Below are 19747 nucleotides of genomic sequence, written 5' to 3' on the forward strand. Positions count from 1 at the left end.
GGTTATTAAATTGGTGCAAAACTGTCCACTCACTGCCATCTAGTGGTGACTGTTGGAAATAGCTCAGATTTTAAGCAAAATTGAAGTTGACCTTGTAATTCTGCTCAATGACTGCTTACACAGGCAGAAATTGGTCCTCTTCCATCATGTCACATCTAAAATCAATCAAGACAGTAAAGCAATGCTAGAGCCTGCAACTATTGTGGTTGATGTTTATCACTCTTTAACTTCTTCCCGAGATACTAGGAACTGCAGATGCTGGAGAATCTGAGATAACAAGGTATAGAGCTGGATGAACACAGCAGGCCAAGCAGCATCAGAGGAGCAGGAAGCTGACGTTTCGGGCCTAGACCCTTCTTCAGAAAAAAAAAGTTCCAGAGAACTCCACAGGTTTAGCAGCCTCAGTGGAGAGAGGTACAGAGTTAATGTTTTGAGTCCAATTTTATATTTTGCAGAACCAAAGGATGGTCATATTCGACTTAGAGTCATAGAGTTACACAGCACAGAAACAAATCCTTCTGTCCAACTCATCAACATTGACCAGATATCCTAAACTGAGCTGGTCTCATTTGCTAGCATTTGGTCTATATCCCTCTAAATCCTTCCCATTGTGTACCCTTTAAAATGTTGTAATTGTACACATCTCTACCATTTCGTCTGGCAGCTCATTGAGTTTTCTTGTGCAGTTGTCTCCTGAAATGTATTACATATGCATGCATGAGTAAAATGCCAAATTTAATGGACAGGTGATGGATGGGAATGCCTATGGAGAGGATTTTTTGCCTGGTTCCCAGGCTCTAACATCCAGGCACTATAGCTAAAAGACACCTGGACATTACATCGCTCCCTGCAGCCCAGGAACATCACTCAACCTCTTTAAAGTTTTAAAAAAAGCTTTCCCTTGGGTAGGAACACCTCTGCACCCTAATCGGATCAAAGTTCTTATCGTTACCTTTAGTTCTTGACCGTTCTGGGAGCAATTTTTGTCTCTCAGCTGCTCTGTCCAGACCTGTCTCGACTTTGATCACCTTTTTCAAATGTCATTGTAACCTGTGTTCTCTACGGAAACCACCAAAACTTCTCCAATCTATCCATGTAACTGAAGGTATCTGTTGGACTTGTGCCAAAAATAATGTGTGTCAACAAACCTTGGCATTTTACGCACTCTGAAATTTTCTAAACTCTAGGGCTATGGAGGAGGGGAGTTACTCTGTTTGTTTCATTCAATGAGATTTTAATTGTATTTAGCAAAGGTTGCTTTGTTCAGTATTTCCATAGGAATTGTAAACATAAATAGCAGCAGATTAAAACCAGAGTGTAAAGAACTGAATGCTTATACTGTGTTTCAGTAGCTGGTGCCTAGAGCTATTCTCCCTTTCACCTTAGTATAAGCGTGAACGAAGTAATAATTATCCCTCTTTGGCTCCTCCCTCTCTCTGTAACCATTCCAACCCTCTAACATCTCCATACTTCCCTAATTCTAATCCCTAATGTTCTTTAATAAACTATTGGTTGACTTGTCTTCAGCTGGCAAGGCCCTAGACCCTGAAGCCCTTCCTTATACCATTCCCACCCCCCCTCTATATGTTACCTGTGTAAAACCTAGTCCCTTGACCTGGTATTAGGTCACTTGTCTGACTACTTCCTTGTGTAGCTTAGTGTCATGTTTTAATTTGTCATTGCTCCTGTGAAGTGCATTAATACATTTCACTATTTCAAAGACAATATGTAAATATAAATCAGAAGGCCATAGGTTCAAGCCCCCCTCTGAAATCTTAAGTGCAAAATCCAGGCTGGCATTCCCAGTGAAATACTAAGGGAGTACTACACTGTAAGAGATGCTGACTTTGAAGTTACATTAAACCATCTGATGTCTCAGATGAATGTAAAAGATTCTGTGACACTCAACAGAGGCAGGGAGGCAGCAGTATGAGGGTTTGGGTTCTTTCTCGTGTATTGCCCAATTTTTATCAGTCAAACAACATTTCCCAAATTACTATAGCAAATGCACCTCAAGGCTGCTAAAGCTTTGCAATATGCTGTAGTAATGAATACAACATGGATACTGCACCCTTGGTGAATGTGCTGCGGGATACCCAACACATTTGCCTCTAAATTTTAAAAGGCAGAACATCAGATCAGGATGAACAGGTTAAAATTACATAGTCAAATTTATTTGGAGAAGGAATGATACACAGAAGCAGAAAGATGTTAAAGTCTAATAAAAAGGAACAACATGTATTTTGAAGGACTCATTACATACTGACTGCCACCTCTGAGAATTTTACACGAATCAGGACTGAGAGCAACAAAAGATAATTTAGAGAAAAGGCTCAAAGAAGACTTACTTTAAGGCAGAAAGGACCGAAATTTGCATTTTACGTAAATGTAACAAGCTGAAAATCAAGCAATACAAAGATGGATCTATACGGAAGGGATGATGAAAGATGCTTAAAAGGAGGAGTTCAACAAGGCAAGGGAAAAGGCAATGAAGGAGCAATCACAATAGTGATGCAGAGAAATTCAGAATTAAAAATTGATGCCATGTCAGAGGAACTCAAACTTATACTAGATAATAACTATTGTGGAAGCAATATATATACTTCTGCGCGCTGACTCTTACTGCTGAGGCCATATGACTTTCGATCTCATTACATTTTCTCCTTTGCAACACTGCCACTTTTGCTTAGTATGGGTCACCTGTCCTGAAATCTTCTGATGTAGTTTGGTGTGAAAATTTGTCTGATTGTGTCCCTGTGGAGTATCATGAGAAAGTTGTTGTTGTCTGTTAACAACCTAGCATGTGCTAGTGTCTTCAGGGAGAAAATTGGCAAGCCATGAAAGATGATGTGAAGGGCACCAAATGTTAATAAATGCTATGGTTGAGGAGTTACCCTGTTCCTGGTGTATTGTTGGATACAGGTTTGGAAAAAGGCAGTGGTGTTGCGCTCTGGTTTAAGGAGAATGATGTAACATTTTGGTAAGAAATATCCGACAGTGATGGAATAGGTATTCAGAAGAACAACAGCTGCTTCAACACAAGGTATGAAACTGTTAGGACTGGAGAAAATCACCAAAAACAGGAATATCCAGGAAATCAAGACCACGGCCATGCTGAAGGTGATGTATTTAGCCTCATTGTAGTTTTTGGGGAGATCTTTACTCAGGTAGGAAACCATAAAGCAAAGCAAGCAGAGAAAGATAGGTCCACAAAAGGACAGGAGTGAAAAAAGAAAATTTGTGGGACCACACGTCAGAATGCTTTCAGTTTGTGAAATATCATTGATCCTCTCAAAAACTGGAATCTTACGGATTATCCATATGAAGAATGATGTGATCTCAATGACAGTCATTATAAACACAAAGATATACTGCCCATTGTATTTAACCCAATAACTGTAAGCCTTTGGCAACTTGCTAGCCATTTTGAAGATAAGCACAAGCTGAAAAGACCTCACGAGGAGACATGCCAAGCAAGTTGTGTAGCTGACTGTGAATAACAGCTTCCTGGTGATACAAATCCCAGGACTAGGTTCCCCAATGAAGGAGTACACACTGCTGCAGCTGAAGGCTAAGGCCAACAAAAGGACAAAGCACAACTTCCCTCCTGCAGCCTTGACAATGGGAGTGTCAAAATAAATGACAAAGATGGCACCAATCAATACTTTCAGAACCAGTCCAATTCCTGTTGCCAAAGCTATCACAATAGAAATATTCTCATTCCATCTCAGGTACACCATGTATCTATTATGACAAATCGTGCTCTTTGAGGGTGACCACTGGTTTGGGTTGCAAGGTATACACTCTGTAAAAGAAGACAAAAGTACTTTTAGGATCAAAAAGTTGGCTTGAATTTTTCCATTGCCCAAATTACAATCTTCAACATAGCAAAACAGATCAAAGCTGCTCTACACCAAACAGGCACTGAAAGAAAGGTTAGCGAGGTGATCAAAATTTGGTTTAAAGAGGGATTTTTTTTCAGGAGAGATTAGAAGGCAGAGAACTAAGAATTAAATTGTGCTGGGGGTAGAGTTAGGAAATGACAATTCTAGTGGAAAAGAACCTCTACCTCTGTCTGCAAAGTGGAACAGAAAGTTTGTGAGAATGCATTGGATTCCGGATTCGGAACAATCAGAGGGTTGTGAGCTGCAATGGAATGCTGGAGAAGATGACAGAGGCAGTGTGAGACAAGGTCGTGGACTGATTCTAAAACCTGTTTGTTGGTGATGAGGAGTCAGGTCTGAAGTGGGTGGGATACCTGGATGTGCAAAAGTTATGGATGTGTTGGAATCAGTGGAGGGGGAGGTTAAGAAGTCAGTAAGAAGTGTGTTGGAGAAATCGAGTCTGGAGATGTTTCTATTTTCAGGAAGTTCCCTGATGTTTTATTAGGTATTTATACTGCAAACATGGAACAGAGGCCAAATGCAGCTGAAGAAAATTTGATTAGTGCCTGAATGAAAATACAGAAGAGGCAAATGAATGTGGTTGCTGAGGATAGTTCTGGTTAAAGAGTTAATACTAGTGCAAGTGTGATGCACTGAGTGGCCTCTTTCTACACTGACATTTCTATGATTCTGCAATCTTTGAATTGGATCAAAGTTCCTGACAAATTGTGTAAACCTGTCAATAAATCTATCCAGGAAATCCCTTTGTTTCTGCTGCATTCCCAAAGGGACTGGCTGGGAATGGGAATTTGTCCATGAGGCAATTTGGAAAGAAGATTGTGTGTCATTACCAGAGAAAACCGCAAAATGCTCCTTATATTGCTTATCCCCGCCATCCCATCTCCCATCCCTGTCCTCCTCTCCTCCCTCTGACCCCTTTCTGACAGAAACCATCTTGGCATGGACTGCTTTATACAAACCGCTTTCATTCTGGAATGTTCCCTCAACGCAATCCTTGCAAATAAAGCAACATGGTTGGAAACCAACAGTAACTTTTATCTGGCCAGGTTCACATTCAGTGGAACAGTTTGAAGTAGGAATCTGTTTGGAACAAGACAGTAATGATTGCAAGTTTTAAAAACGATCAGTTTTATGTGCTTACTCTTTAAGAAGATATCAGTTTTCCCAATGTTTAGGATTTGGCCTGGCTTTAATCTCTTAAAAATCAAATAATCACGATGTCTAGGGCAACATTTGAAGAATGGCTGCTTGACAAGATCCTTGAGGGTCAAAGATGTCTCATATCACCCCAGCTTCACTACACCAGCAAGAATCAGTATCTTCAGTGATGTGAGAAAGAAACTAAGGAAGGAAGTATTATTTTGAAAGAAGAAACTGGTCTCAATATTGAGTGAGAACTCAGCTAAGTTACCTTGCCTTCTGGTGAATTCCATTTGATCAAGGAGCTATCAATTTGAAGCCGTCCTGGTTTGGGCTTGTATGACCCAATCACATTGAAGGAAACAACCTCATGTTTCCAATCCCAGTAAATGATGTCATATCCTGTTGGGGGGTTTCCATTCTCATCAAAAGAAATTGGCACTCCATTAAGGGAAAAATTGACTGTCTTCAGAGTCTTAAGAAGCTGGAAGAGAAGTCAAGGGTAGGGTCAACTGAAGGGCTTTAGGCCGAAAGGCTATTCATGTAAAAAGAAGACAGCTAATAACACCTCAAATTGTCAGGTAGCTTGTGGATGGCTTTGAGAATGCCATGCTCCATCCATGGAATGTATAGGATCAGTTCCTCTCAAGAGAATGTATCAATTAATCTCAACATTCTGAGCTTCTTAAAAAAATGCATATTCACAGGCTGTAAGTCCCACTGCAAACCCATCGGTTATTGTACTTACTTATTCAGCCGAGTAGCTTGCTAGGTTATTTCAAAGGGGAGTTAGGAGTGCTGTAGGCCAAACCAGGAGAGTTTCTTTCCCTAAATAGCATTAGTGAACTAAATGGAATCTGGCAAGTTTGTGGCCACTATCATTAATTCCAGTTTTTAATTCTAATACTTTCTTTTATTAACTGAATTTAAATTTCCTCAGCAGGATCTCAACTTATGCCTACAGATCATTAGTCCAGCTCTCCCAATTATTCATCCAGTAGCATAACCATTATAATAATATGCAAGGATAGGCCAATCCACCAAAGAACTCAGAGTTTCCATTCCAGATTGCTATTCATTGGGCTGCGGCCAAAAGTATATGTTTAGACATCAGTGGTGGGTCTTGATTCTTTTTTTCACTTCTACACGGAAGCAGACAGTTTTAGAATTTATTGCCAATTCTTAAATGCTCCTGAACAGGTGATGGCGGTGAACTATCTTCCTAGGGATGGTGAAAAAATGCCAATAGTGTGTCGGTGTTCCAGAATTCTGAGCCGGTGATTGTGAAGGAATGCTGATAAAATTCCAAGGATAGATCATGTATGACTTGGAGTGCAATTTGCAAATCATGGAATTCCCATGTGTTTGCAGTCCTTGTCCTTCTAGGTGGTAGAGGTTGTGGGTTTAAAAGGAGCTGTTTACGGAGACTGGGTCAGTTGCTGCACTACATCTTGATTCCTCCACCGCTGATGGTAGAGGGAGTGAATGATTATGGTATTGATGACATGCTAATTAGATGGGCTGCCTGGATAACGTCGAGCCTCTTGAGTGTTGTAGGGCCTGAACACATCCAGTCAAGTGGAGAGTAATCCCTCACACTCTTGATGTACACCTTGTAGTTGGTGGAAATGTTAGGATTTGTGCTGTTCACCACATGATTTGCAATGATTATTTGACCCACTCCTGTAGACACAGTATTTGTATGGCCTGTCCAGTGAAATTTCTGGTTAATAATAACCCTCAGGTCATTGATGGTGGTGGATTCAACAGTGGCAGTGCTGTTAAATGCCAAAGGTAGATGCTTAGATTTTCTCATGGTGGAAATATCCATTGTCTGACACTTGCAGCTGCTATCATTGTCCTTCTTCTTGGCAGAAGTCATAGGTTTGGAAGGTGCTTTCAAAGGAGACTTAGTGAGTTATTGTAGCGCATCTTGTAGATGGTACACACTACTGCCACTGTGCATCAGTGGCGGAGGGAGTGAATACTGAAGGTGGTGGATGTGTGGTGCCAACCAAGCCAGCTTCTTTATCTTGGATGGCATTGAGCTATTGGGTTTTGTTGGAGCTGCACCTATCCAGGCAAGAAGAGGAATTCCATCACACTCCTGACTTAAGTGGAAGTATTGGGAAGTCAGGACGTAGATTACTTGCTGCAGAATTCCGAACCTCTGACCTGTTGTTTCAGTCACGATATTTATGGCTAATAGAGTTCAGCTTCTGGTCAAGGGTAATCCTCAGGATGTTGGGGATTCAGTGATGGAAACACCTTTAAATGTCAAGGGGTGATAGTTAGATACCTCTTGTTGGAGATGGTCATTTCCTGGCACTTGGATCAAAATGATCTCTTGGTTAAGTTGCCAGATAGTGGAACTCTAGCCCAGTGTACAAAAACAGAAGTTGCTGGAAGCTGAGCAGGTCTGGCAGCATTTATGAAAAAAAAAATCAGAGTTAATGTTTCAGGTCCAGTGACCCGAAATGTAAACTCTGATTTTTTTTCTTCACAGATGCTGCCAGACCTGATCAGCTTCCAGCAACTTCTGTTTTTGTTCCTGATTCACAGCATCTGCAGTTCTTTCGTTTTTATCGAGCCCAGTGTAGATGTTTCCAGGACAAGGCTTTCAGGATGAGAAGAGGATTGGGATCTGATTCAATCATCATTCCTGCATTCATTGGGATACATTAGCTCAGATTAAGCATCACATGAATCTTAAAATTCTCATTCTTGTCCTCTTTCTAAGGCTTCAATCCTCCCTATCTTTGTAATCCTCTTCAAACCTTAGCCCTTTGAGATTTCTGCTCTCTTCCAATTCTAGCCCGTCTTAGAAACACATTGCTCAACTACTGGAGACTATGCCTTCAGCTATTGAGACCCTAAGCTCTGAAGTTTCCTCCTGAAACTCCTCTGCCTCTCTATCTCTCACTTTGTCTTTAAGACGCTCCAAAAAGACCTACTTCAACATATGGTCATCTGCTGCGGCATACTCTTTTGTGGATGAAACTATTGTGTTCGAAACTGTTCTTGTTTAGCACCTTGGAACATCTCACTATGTTAAAGGCACTACATAAGTGCATGATGATGTTGTTGGGCAGAGAATTGAAAAGGAAGATTTGAGCAGCGCTCATCATATTCTCGATAGGACTATTATTATTTCACAATTGCTGATGTTAAGTTAAAATGGAAATTTTGAAGAAATTGGAGATAAAAATTGGTGGATGTAGAGTGGGCTGAAAACCTGCTATCACTTGTTTTGTGCCGCCACGTAGAAACAAGATTTACTGGCAATAATTTCTGAGAATATTGTTGAAGTTAAAGTTTGCATTGAGTAATTTTCTAACCTGCCATGGGTAGGCACTTTCCTTCTTGCAGTTTCCTGAATCACACTGAAGTAACTGATGTAGACTGTGGGCTGCAGCATACACAGCAGAGTACACATTAAATTCAATGCGCCACTCCGAATACTGTAACAGTGACTTGACACCATCTGTTGTGCATGGGATGCATTGGTTGCAGGTAGCCAGGAAGTTATTATCTGGGCAGTCTCGCCTTTCCCTCTGTTTTTCAGAGTATTTTATGCTTTGACTGACACCAGAATTCAAAGCAATGATATCCCGTAATACAAATTTGTCGTATCCTGGCATGTGACCCTGCATTATTGCAATCCCTAAGATAGTGCCAATTCTCTTAATGTTGGGGATTTGTGAAAGTGTTCTCTTGACAGACATAGCTTCACTTAAAATCCACACTTTTCCAGTGATGTTCATGGCTACCACTTCCTGGAAGAAATGTTCTGCATGATGGACATCAGCGAACACGACAATAACATTGACTTTATTGGCAGTGATGGTGTGAATAATGTTGATAATTTCCTGCTTTGACTCTAATTCGTGCTGTGGGATTGTGCCATAAGATGCCACACAGATTCCCACTGCAGTGGCACCTGAGATCATTTTGCGTTTTCCAATCTCCCCGTAGTCACTGCTGCTCCCAATCACTGTGATCCAATTCCACCGAAACTTCTGGATCAATAGAATAATTGCTTCAATCTGATTCTCATCATTTGGGATGGTTCGCATAAAGTTTGGATATTCTGTCTTGTCACTCAGTTGCTCACTGGAGGCTCCATAGCTAATCTGCAATGGAAAGATGCAATCACTCATTTTGTAGCTAGTCACCATCCGATAATATTGGTGATTTATATTAAGTCTATTTAACCCATCACCCCGGGCTCACTGACTTCCATTGACTCCCAAAATAACAATGCCTTGATTTTAAAACTAATATTCTTGTTTTCAAATCCTTTACTCTCTCTGTTATCTCTTCCAGTTCACCATCACCAGGGCAAGTGGGGATGGGAATAAATACTGGCCTAGTTAGAAATGTCAACATCCTGGAAATGAATAATTTTTTTTGAAAGGCCCTAACAATCACCCTTCAGGTCATTTCTGTGACCCTCTAATTCTGACCTTTTGCGTATTGTATGTTTCTTTCACAGCATTGTTGGCAAGTGTGCCTTCAGCTGTCATAGCCCCAAACTCTTCAAATTCGTCCCCAAGCCCCTCAGTTTATCTTTCATTTCCTCCTTCAAGATGCTCATTACACACTATCTCTTGAATTTGTACTTTGTTGTCTGTTTCAATATCTCTTGATGTTTTTAAAAAAAATTCATTCATGGAATGAGGACGTCATTGGTTGCACCAGCATTTGTTGCCCATCTCTATTTGCCCAGAGGGCAGTTAAGAGTCAAACATATCTCTGTGACATATAGTCCAAACAAATTTCCTTCCCTACTGGGCATTAATGATCCAGATGGGGTCTTCTTGACATTCAACAATGGATTTATGGTCATCATTAGACTGTTAATTCCAGATTTCTTTTCAATGAATTCAAATTCCACCATCTACAGTAGCAGGATTCGAACCCGGGTCTCGAGAGCTTTACCTGGGCCTGGGATTAATAGTCCAGTGATAATATTATAACAATGCCACAAGCTGTTATGCCACAAGGCCATCTCCTCCCCACTTGTGATGTGCCTCAGTTTGAATACACTCCTCTGAAATGCCTAGGTACTAGGCATATTAAAGGCACTATATAACCTTAAGTTGGAGCTTTTGTTATTAAAAGATGAAGGAAACCCAGAGGTCACAGAGTCATAGAGAAGTACAGTATGGAAACAGGCCCTTCAGTCCAACTCATCCATGCCAACCACATATCCTAAATTAATCTAGACACATTTGCCAGCTTTTGGCCCATATCCCTCTAAACCCTTCCTATTCATAAACCTGTCCAGATGCCTTTTAAATGTTGTAATTGTACCAGCCTCCATCACTTCCTCTGGCTGTGCATTCCATTAACGCACCAGTCTCTGCATGAAAATGTTGCCCGTTGCGTCCCTTTTAAATCTTTCCCCCTTACCGTAAACTTATGCCCTCTAGTTTTGGACTCCCCCACCCGGAGAAACAACCTTGTCTATTCACCCTATCCATGCCCCTCATGATTTTATAAACCTTTATAAGGTCACACCTCAGCGTCCAGTGCTCCAGGAAAAATAACCCCAGCCTATTCAGCCTCTCCCTGTAGCTCAAACTCTCCAAACCTGGCAACATCCTTGTAAATGTTGTCAGAACCCTTACAAGTTTCACAACATCCTTCATATTGCAGGGAGACCAGAATTGCATGCAGTATTCCAAAGGTGGCCTAATTAATGTCCTGTACAGCCGCAACATGACCTCCTAACTCCTATACTCAATGCACTGACCGATAAAGGCAAGCATACCAAACACCTTCTTCACTACCCCGTCTAACTATGGCTCCACTTTCAAGGAGCTATGAACCTGCACTCCAAGGTCTCTTTGTTCAGCAACACTACCCAGGACCTTACCATTAAGTGTATAAGTCCTGCCCTGATTTGCCTTTCCAAAATGCAGCATCTCACATTTATCTAAATTAAGCACCATCTGCCACTCCTTGGCCTATTGGCTCATCTGATCAAGATCCCATCATAGTCTGAGGTAACCTTCTTTGCTCCAATTTTGGTGTCATCTACAAACTTATTAACCATATCTCCTATGTTCGCATTCAAATCATTTATATAAATGACAAAAAGCAGTGGACTCAGCATCAATCCTTGTGGCATACCACTGGTCACAGGCCTCCAGTCTGAAAAGCAACCCTCCACCACCACCTTCTGTCTCCTATCTTCAAGCCAGTTCTGCATCCAAGTGGCTAGTTCTCCCTGTCTTTCCATGTGATATGACCTTGCTAACCAGTCAAACCATGAAGAACCTTGTCGAACACCTTACTGAAGTCCATATAGATCACGTCCACCGCTCTGCCCTCATTGATCCTCTTTGTTACTTCAAAGAACTGAATTGAGTTAGTGAGGCATGATTTCCCACATTCAAAGCTATGTTGACTATCCCTAATCAGTCCTTGTCTTTCTAAATACATGTAAATCATATCCCTCAAGATTCCCTCCAACAGCTTGCCCACCATCGATGTCCGTCTCACCGATCTATAGTTCCCTGGCTTTTCCTTACCGCATTTCTTAAATAGTGGTGCCACATTAGCCAAACTCCAGCCTTCTGGCACCTCACCTGTGGCTATCGATGATACAATTATCTCAGCAAGGGGCCCAGCAATCACTTCCCTAGCTTCCCACAAAGTTCTAGGTTACACCTGATCAGGTCCTGGGGATTTATCCACCTTTATGTCTTTTACGCTGTCCAGTACCTCCTCCTCTGTAACATAGACGTTTTTCAAGACGTTGTTATTTATTTCCCCATGTTTTATATCTTCCAAATCCTTCTCCATAGTAAACACTGATGCAAAATACTCATTTAGTATCTCCCCCATCTCCTGCGGTTCTACACATAGACGGTCCTGCTGATTTTTAAGGGGCCCTATTCTCTGCGTAGTCACCCTTTCAAAACCCAAGAAAGTAATTGGTGTAACTTTACCTGAGGAACATCGAGCAAGCTGAGAATGTTGGATGTGATGACAGCGGCATCTGATTTCAATGGACCAATCAGTACTGAGGCTAAAGGCTGGTATCTGTGATCAAACTGGACTGTTTTCACCGCATGTTCTGAAGGCTTTGACACAAAAGCAAATGATCCCTGGATATCGATGGTAATTGCACAATCATCAAATATCTCATACCCAAGGGTGACATTTGGCAGAAGAGAACTTGAGTTGTTTATCTCCTCGATTGCGAACCTCATGGTTTCATAAAGTATATACCCATTATCTGAAAACCTAGAGAAATATTTTAAATAGGGATTTTATTTCGAAACATTATGTTGATTTATCTGTGCTGGAAATATTAATAAAAAAGACAAACCTTGTTAATATGCTTAAATCCTACCAAGAATTTTATTGTAGAGAAGGTTAGGGATTAGGTGATTTAGATGAGGGAACTAAATGTAATATCTCAAAATATGCAGATGACACAAAACTGGGTGTAAGGATGAACAGATGTGGAGATGTTGCAGTATGATTTGGACAGGCTCAGCGAATGGGCGAATGCCTGGCAGATGAGGTATAATGTGGATACATGTAATATCCACTTTGGTAGCAAAAATCGGAAGGCAGATTATTTTTGAATGGCTGTAAACTGATACAGGGGAAAGTTTAACAAGGAAGAGTCTGGGGAAGGGCCATCGGACCCGAAACGTTAACTCTGTTTTTTCCTTCACAGATGCTGCCAGACCTGCTGAGCTTTTCCAGCAACTTTGTTTTTGTTCCTGAATGTTTAACGAGACCTGGGTGCCCTCATGCACCAGTCACTGAAAGTAAGTACGCAGGCACAGCTGGCAGTAAAAAAGGCAAACAAAATGTTAGCCTTCATAGCAAAAGGTTTTGAGCACAGGAACAAGGATATCTTGCTGCAACTGATGAGGCCACACCTGGAGTATTGTGTGCCATTTTGGTTTACTTATCTGAGGAAGGATGTTCTTGTTATAGATGGAGAGCAGCAATGGTTTATCAAATTGATTGCTGCGATAGCTGGACTGACGTATGAGGAGAGATTGAGTTGGTTAGGATTGTATTCACTGGCATTTAGAAGAATGAGGGAGGGCTCTCATAGAAACCTATAAAACTCTAACAGGTTAGATATGGGAAGGAGTGAGTGAGTCCAGAACTAAGACTCATAGTTCAAGGATAAGGGGTAAACCTTTTTGCACTGAGATGAAAAATTTCTTCACTCAGAGAATGGTGAGTCTGTGGAATTCACTACCACGCAAACATTATGTGATTTCAAGAAGGAGGTACATATAGCTTCTGTGGCTAAAGGGGTATGCGGGGAGGGTGGGATTAGGGTATTGAACTCAATGATAGGCCATGATCATACTGAATGGTGGAGGGCCTGAACGGCCTGCACAGCTCCAATCTTCAGTGTTTGATATTTAACCTGATATCAATCTTTTGGTTTTGGGGAATTCTTATTTTAAACAGAGAAAGATTAAGGTAATAGGGAAGGACAGCAACAAGGTTGTAAAGTGTTAAAGTGGTAAACCAACAGAATAGAAATGTTGTTAGATATAGGCTGTGTGAAAATTCTACAAGTTAAAAGTTAAAAAAAGACATGCGTTTGTATAAAACCTTTCATCACAGCAGACATCGCAAAGTTCTCTTCACTAATTGAGTACATTTGGAATGTGGTCAGTGTTGTAAGGAAACACAGCAGCTAATTTGTTTACTGTAAGCTCCTACATACAGCAATGTTGTAATGATCAGACCATCTGTTTAATTTAGTGGAAAAAGAGGGGAGGTGTTTCATCATATTGTATCCATAGGAGCAGTATTTAACAGCAAAGTACTTTTGAAGTGTAGTCTTAGTTAGAATATGGCAGCCAATTTGCACACAGCCAGCTCTGACAAACAGATCAACGAGTAAAAGATGCAACAGACACATTCAGAGAGGTATTGAAAACCTTTGACAATCATTTCAACCTCAGAATTAATACAACTATACAAAGGATTATTTAACAGAAGAATTCAGCATCCCAGGGAATCTGCAGATGACTTCATTATTGATCTCTACAGACTAATGGAGAGATTGACTATAATGACTTAGAGTCAGAATTCATAAGTTATAGGCATTACTGATGAGACTTTGTCAGATTTATTACATACAATGAAGACCAAACTCTAGGTAGGGTCGTCCAACCTTTACACATGGGAGGCCATATTTCAATTTTTCTCTCATTTGGTAGGCTGGTCAGCAAATTTCAAAAAACTGACTTTTGACGCAACAGTCAACATTAAATGAGCAAGTTTAATAAAATGACATTGAAAAGTGCCAAACAGCAGAGCCAAACAGTTCTTTTTTTTAGCTGTCTTGATTAAGAACTGGAACTGGAGAAATTCACTAGCCCTCAAGTCCTACGCATCAGGGAATGGCATGCAAATTGGGGCCAAGGCAAATTGGGCTTAACTAATACTGACCTTGCATAAATGTTGGTAGTACACACTCTAAGCTAATGTCGGTGGATTCATACATTTGTAGGTGTCGGAAGTGGGTTACCTTTCAGACTGCGTTTCGAACTCTCCCAGCATGGGAAGGATTTTGCAGAGTACAGGGAGGGAATCGGGTGATGTGTGTCTGCCTCATGCAGTCTCAGGGTTCACTCTCTCTCTTGCTGTATCAGATATTTGCAAAACACACACACACGTGCACACACACACACACACACACACTCTCTCTCTCTTTCTATCTCTCTCTCTCTCTCAGTCCCTCCAATGCACACATACACACTCTTTCTCTGCACCTCCCTTCCACTCATGAACATTCCCTCTATCCCTCCCACACATGCATTTTCTTTCTCCGTGTGCACAATCCCTCTGCCACTCAAACATTTTCCCTCTACACATAAACTGATAATGGTATGTAGTATACTATTCTCATTTTAGGAATTTGGACTTTAAAGATGAAGTAAAATAGATGTCTAGCTTCAGTTCTGTGAAGGATTTTGTTGTTAAGAGCTCAGAAAGTCATTGGGAACAGTAAAATATCTAATAATTTTGAAGAAAGCTTCTGACTTTAGTCAGGTGCCTAGCAGGATTCCTGTGTGAATGAATGAAGTATTTGCAAAGTGGAACTGTTATGACATAGAGAAAAAAGACCAGGGGCCATTAGTGACTTGAGTTCATTGTCGAGAAACAGTTTCATCCCAGCAGAAGTGCAGCCTGTTCATTATATAGAAATCTCTAGACCATGAGAGATTAGTTTATGAAATCTCTGAGCTGTGAGAACTGTGTAGAAATTTTCAACTGTCAGAACCGAAAAGAGGTTTAGGACATTAGAAATGGAAAGTGTCTATCAGATAGGAATTAAGAGTTGAGATAGAAGTGGCACTTCACTTGGATCAATGATTCATAAAGGCTATAGCTAGGTAAAAAAGTTGAAACTTTGTTTTGCTGTTTAAAATTAAAATCTTTCTAAACAGTCTTATTTGGATAACAATGCTTATTTTTGTTTTTGTTTTCTTTTGTGTAACTAATTTGTGTTATTTTGTTGAAGAACATTGACAGCCTTATGTGAATATGTTCAGTAAGTGACCAACAGGGTAATATACTGCAAGCATTAAACCTACGATCTATCAAGCCAGTGTTCATTCTGGGATCTGAGTTTTCTCGTATTTCCATCAGCTAGATCATAACAACAGACTCTTCCTCCCTCGCACACATTGTCTTCCTTGCACACATGCACATGATCCCTCTTCCCTTCATCCCCACACACACACACACATAGACCTTCTTTCCTTCTATACAATCACAAACTACGCACACATACAAACACACAGACGCACACATACAAACACACAGACACACACACACAAACACACACACACACACACACACACACACACAGGCACACAGATACACACTCCATCCCACATGCTCACATTGTGTGGGCTTGGTTAGGGTTAGGGTTTGGGGTGACTGCAGTTCTTTGAGGGGCCAGATTTGTACACAGAGGACAAAGTTTCATCAGATTGCAACCCAGCTGAGTCACACATTTAATACAGAGGTAACTAGGAAGGGACAATTTCAAGTAGAATATCTCTCATTCCAAATACGAATCCATAACAGTTATAACAGATATGACATCTAGCAAGAAGAAATCTTCAGATAACACAATTAAGTTAGTAAACAAATTTATTTAACCAATAATCCCATTGCTGAGGGTGACCACAAAAGTCTAAACTAATCAACAAGTTGAAGTAAAAAGTCTCCCATTCAGTTTACATGTCGAGCTGGATTGACGACAAATATCCATTGCCATAAATTGAAGATGTGGTACACGTAACTCCCTGGAAGTCACCACTCCTTCTTGCCTTAGATTTGGAGGAGCAAACTGTATACAATTCTCCAACTATGGTCTCACCAAGACCCTGTATAATTGCAATAAGATTTTCTTGCTTCTATACTCAAACCCTTTTGCAACGAATTCCAACACACCATTTAGCTTCCTAACTGCTTGCTGCGCCTGCATGCTTGTTTTCAATGATGTTATTTATCTTCAATTTATTTTCAAGGTAATTTTCAATTTTCAATTGCCATTCTATTTTTTTAACTAAAGTGGATGACACATTTATTCACATCATACTGCATCTGCCATGTGTTTGTCCACTAACTCAATTTGCCTGGAGTGCCCTAAAGGCTCTTTTTGATCTTCTCATCATAAGAACTAGGAGCAGGAGTAGGCCATCTGGCCCCTCAAGCCTGCCCCGCCATTTAATAAGATCATGGCTGATCTTTTTGAGAATCAGCTCCACTTACCCGCCCACTCACCATAACCCTTAATTCTTTTACTGTTCAAAAATTTATCTAGCCTTGCCTTAAAAACATTCAGCGAGGTAGCATCAACCGCTTCACTGGGCAGGGAATTCCACAGATTCACAACCCTTTGGGTGAAGAAGTTCCTCCTGACCTCAGTCCTACATCTGCTTCCCTTTACTTTGAGGCAATGCCCTCTAGTCCTAGTTTCACCTGCTAGCGGAAACAACCTCCCTGCCTCCACCTTATCTATTCCCTTCATAATCTTATATGTTTCTATAAGATCTCCCCTCATTCTTCTGAATTCCAATGAGTATAATCCCAGTCTACTCAGTCTCTCCTCATAATCCAACCGTATCAACTCTGGAATCAACCGAGTGAATCTCCTCTGCACCCCCTCCCGAGCTAGTATATCTCTTCTCAAGTAAGGAGACCAAAACTGCACACAGTACTCCAGGTGTGGCCTCACCAGGACCCTATACAGCTGCAGCATAGCCTCCCTGTTTTTAAACTCCATCCCTGTAGCAATGACAGACAAAATTCCATTTGCCTTTTTAATTACCTGCTGCACCTGCAATCCTACTTTTAGCGATTCATGCACAAGGACACCCAAATCTCTCTGCACAGCAGCGTGCTGCAATTTTTCACCATTTAAAACATAGTCCATTTTGCTGTTATTCCTACCAAAATGGACGACGTCACACTTATCAACATTGTACTCCATCTGCCAGACCTTTGCCCACTCACTTAGACTATCAATATCCCGCTGCAGACTTTCAGTGTCTTCTGCACACTTTGCTCTACCACTCATCTTAGTGTCATCTGCAAATTTTGACATACCACACTTAGTCTCCAACTCCAAATCATCTATGTAACTGATCATTGACACTCCCATTTAGTTATGTGTTGTAGCAAGCTTGGAAATATTACACTCAATTCCCTCATCCAAATTACTGACATATATTGTGAATATCTGGGGCCCAAGTCCTGATCACTGCTCTACATCCCATTGCTTTCCACTCCGAAAATGATCCTTTTATTCCTATTCTCTGCTACCTGTCTGCTAACCAACTCTTAATCCATGCCAAAACTTACCACCAATCTCATGTGTTTTGATTTTGTGTGCTAACCTCTTATGTGGAACTTTATCAGAAGCTTTCTGAAAATCCAAATATGCCATATTCATTGGTTCTCCATCTATGCTATTAGTTACATCCTTAAAAAAACTCCACAAAGTCTGTCAAACACAATTTCCCTTTCATAAATCCATGTTGACTTTGTGTAATACAGTTGGCAAGTTTTAAGTGTCATATTATTACATCCTTTATTATAGACTCCAGAATTATCCCATCTACTGATGTTAGGCTAAGCGATCTGTAATTCCCAATTTTCTACCTCTGTCCTTTTCAAACAGTGGGATTACATTAGCTACCTTCCAATGTGCCAGGACTGTTCGAGAATCGACAAAATTTGCAAGGTGACAACAAATGTATCTCCTATTTCCATGGCCATCTCACTTTTCTGCTGCTCATCTGCAATCTTGTATTTTTGTCACAAATTGAATTACTTTTGTATATGTCAGCTAACAGAACATCTACTTACATTTTACACGTGGGAACCTCTGGTTTTGATTGGCTCCTGTACGATTCAACATGAATCTGAAACAATCCTCCAATAATGTAGTCCCCAGGCAGCTGAAGTTGCAGCCGGCAACATTCTGCATCATATCTGTTAGCGAAGACCTGCGCAGTAAAGCACCTCACAAGTAACACAAGGTAGAACATCATTAATGTTAAGAAACATGCTGTTAGTGTCAGCTGTTTAGGTGCTCTGAACAATGGCACCATGAGTTTTGTATCTATTCCAACATCAGCTTAGTTTGGAAATACAAGTACGCAAGAGTATTTACGTAAGAGAATAGCATTTACATAAAATTAAAGCAAGGATAATTTTGCATAATGCATAATTTTGAATGTGAATGGTGTGGCCAAACCTCTATCAATGCCCATATTTCGACACTTGAGGTGAGGGAAGACCTCTTCATGGGACAGAGCTAATTCACCCTGAGATCCTTGTACCTATGCTACAGAATTTTGAAACTTTCTGGGCTAGGTTACACAAATTCTACGTCGCTTTACCTGTTTGTCCCACAAGCTAGAAAAAGTATGTGTGTCCACCTCACTTTCGCACCTCTTTTCATTTCGGCTTTCTTCTCACTTCTACACTTCCGATTCTCCCTATCCATTTTTCTTTCAGGTTCGTTCCCTTTTGCATTTCTCTCACTTCATTTCTGTTTTGCTTATTCTATGTTATCATTTCTGTTCATTTTATGGGTTCTCAAAGTGTAAGTTATTGTCCGTCTAGAGTGGTCCTGAAGAAGTGGTATAGGGGCTTCACTTAGATCACTGCAGTCCATAAGGTGATGGGAACACACAAAGCAGCAGGAAGGAAAAGAAATAGTTGTCTGAGTCAGGATCATAAATCACTTGGAGTTGGTGGTGTTCCCACAATTTTGCTGGTCTTCTCCTTTTCAATAATAACCTGCATTTCTATTGCATCTCTAATATATTTTAATATTTCAGGATGCTTCACGTACGCATAACTAAATAAACAATGGATACCACGTCTCTTAGGACAATATTAAGACACATGAACAAGAACGTGACGAAGAGTTCGATTTCAAGGAACATCTTAAAGGAGGACAGGCAGAGAGAATTAAGAAACAAATTCCAAAATTAAAGGTTGAGGCTGCTGAAGGTATGTTGGGTGAAGGTGGAAGAATTAACATCAAAGATAGTAGGAACTGCAGATGCTGGAGAATCCGAGACAACAAGGTGCAGGGCTGGATGAACACAGCAGGCCAAGCAGCATCATAGGAGCAGAGAGGCTGACGTTTCGGGCCTAGACCCTTCATCAGA

The 19747-nt window shown here is 40.8% G+C and overlaps 2 protein-coding genes across 2 annotated transcripts in view; one reads left to right on the plus strand and one right to left on the minus strand.

Moving 5' to 3' along the window:
* The window catches only part of LOC109929356, an 80224-nt gene that overhangs the window by 7089 nt on the left and 53388 nt on the right, over nt 1-19747 (plus strand). The gene's annotated exons all lie outside the window — the stretch shown is intronic.
* LOC109929352 (taste receptor type 1 member 1-like) lies at nt 2877-12268 on the minus strand. Its single transcript, XM_048612943.1, has 4 exons — nt 12005-12268; nt 8384-9178; nt 5322-5529; nt 2877-3805 (listed from the first exon to the last, which is right to left on the minus strand). Exons 1-4 carry the CDS (start codon nt 12266-12268, stop codon nt 2877-2879), a joined length of 2196 nt encoding a protein of 731 aa, XP_048468900.1.

Source organism: Rhincodon typus, chromosome 27 (assembly GCF_021869965.1).
Source record: "Rhincodon typus isolate 14 chromosome 27, sRhiTyp1.1, whole genome shotgun sequence".
In the NCBI taxonomy this organism is placed as follows: Eukaryota; Metazoa; Chordata; class Chondrichthyes; order Orectolobiformes; family Rhincodontidae; genus Rhincodon; species Rhincodon typus.

Excerpts from the sequence above, each read along its gene's own strand:
- LOC109929352 (XM_048612943.1), bottom strand. The coding sequence starts at position 12,268 with ATGAGGTTCGCAATCGAGGAGATAAACAACTCAAGTTCTCTTCTGCCA. Across the intron at positions 9,179-12,004 it reads GCTTGCTCGATGTTCCTCAG|ATTAGCTATGGAGCCTCCAG; the intron begins GTAAAGTTACAC and ends TTTCCATTGCAG. Across the intron at positions 5,530-8,383 it reads AAAGTGCCTACCCATGGCAG|CTTCTTAAGACTCTGAAGAC; the intron begins GTTAGAAAATTA and ends CTTCTCTTCCAG.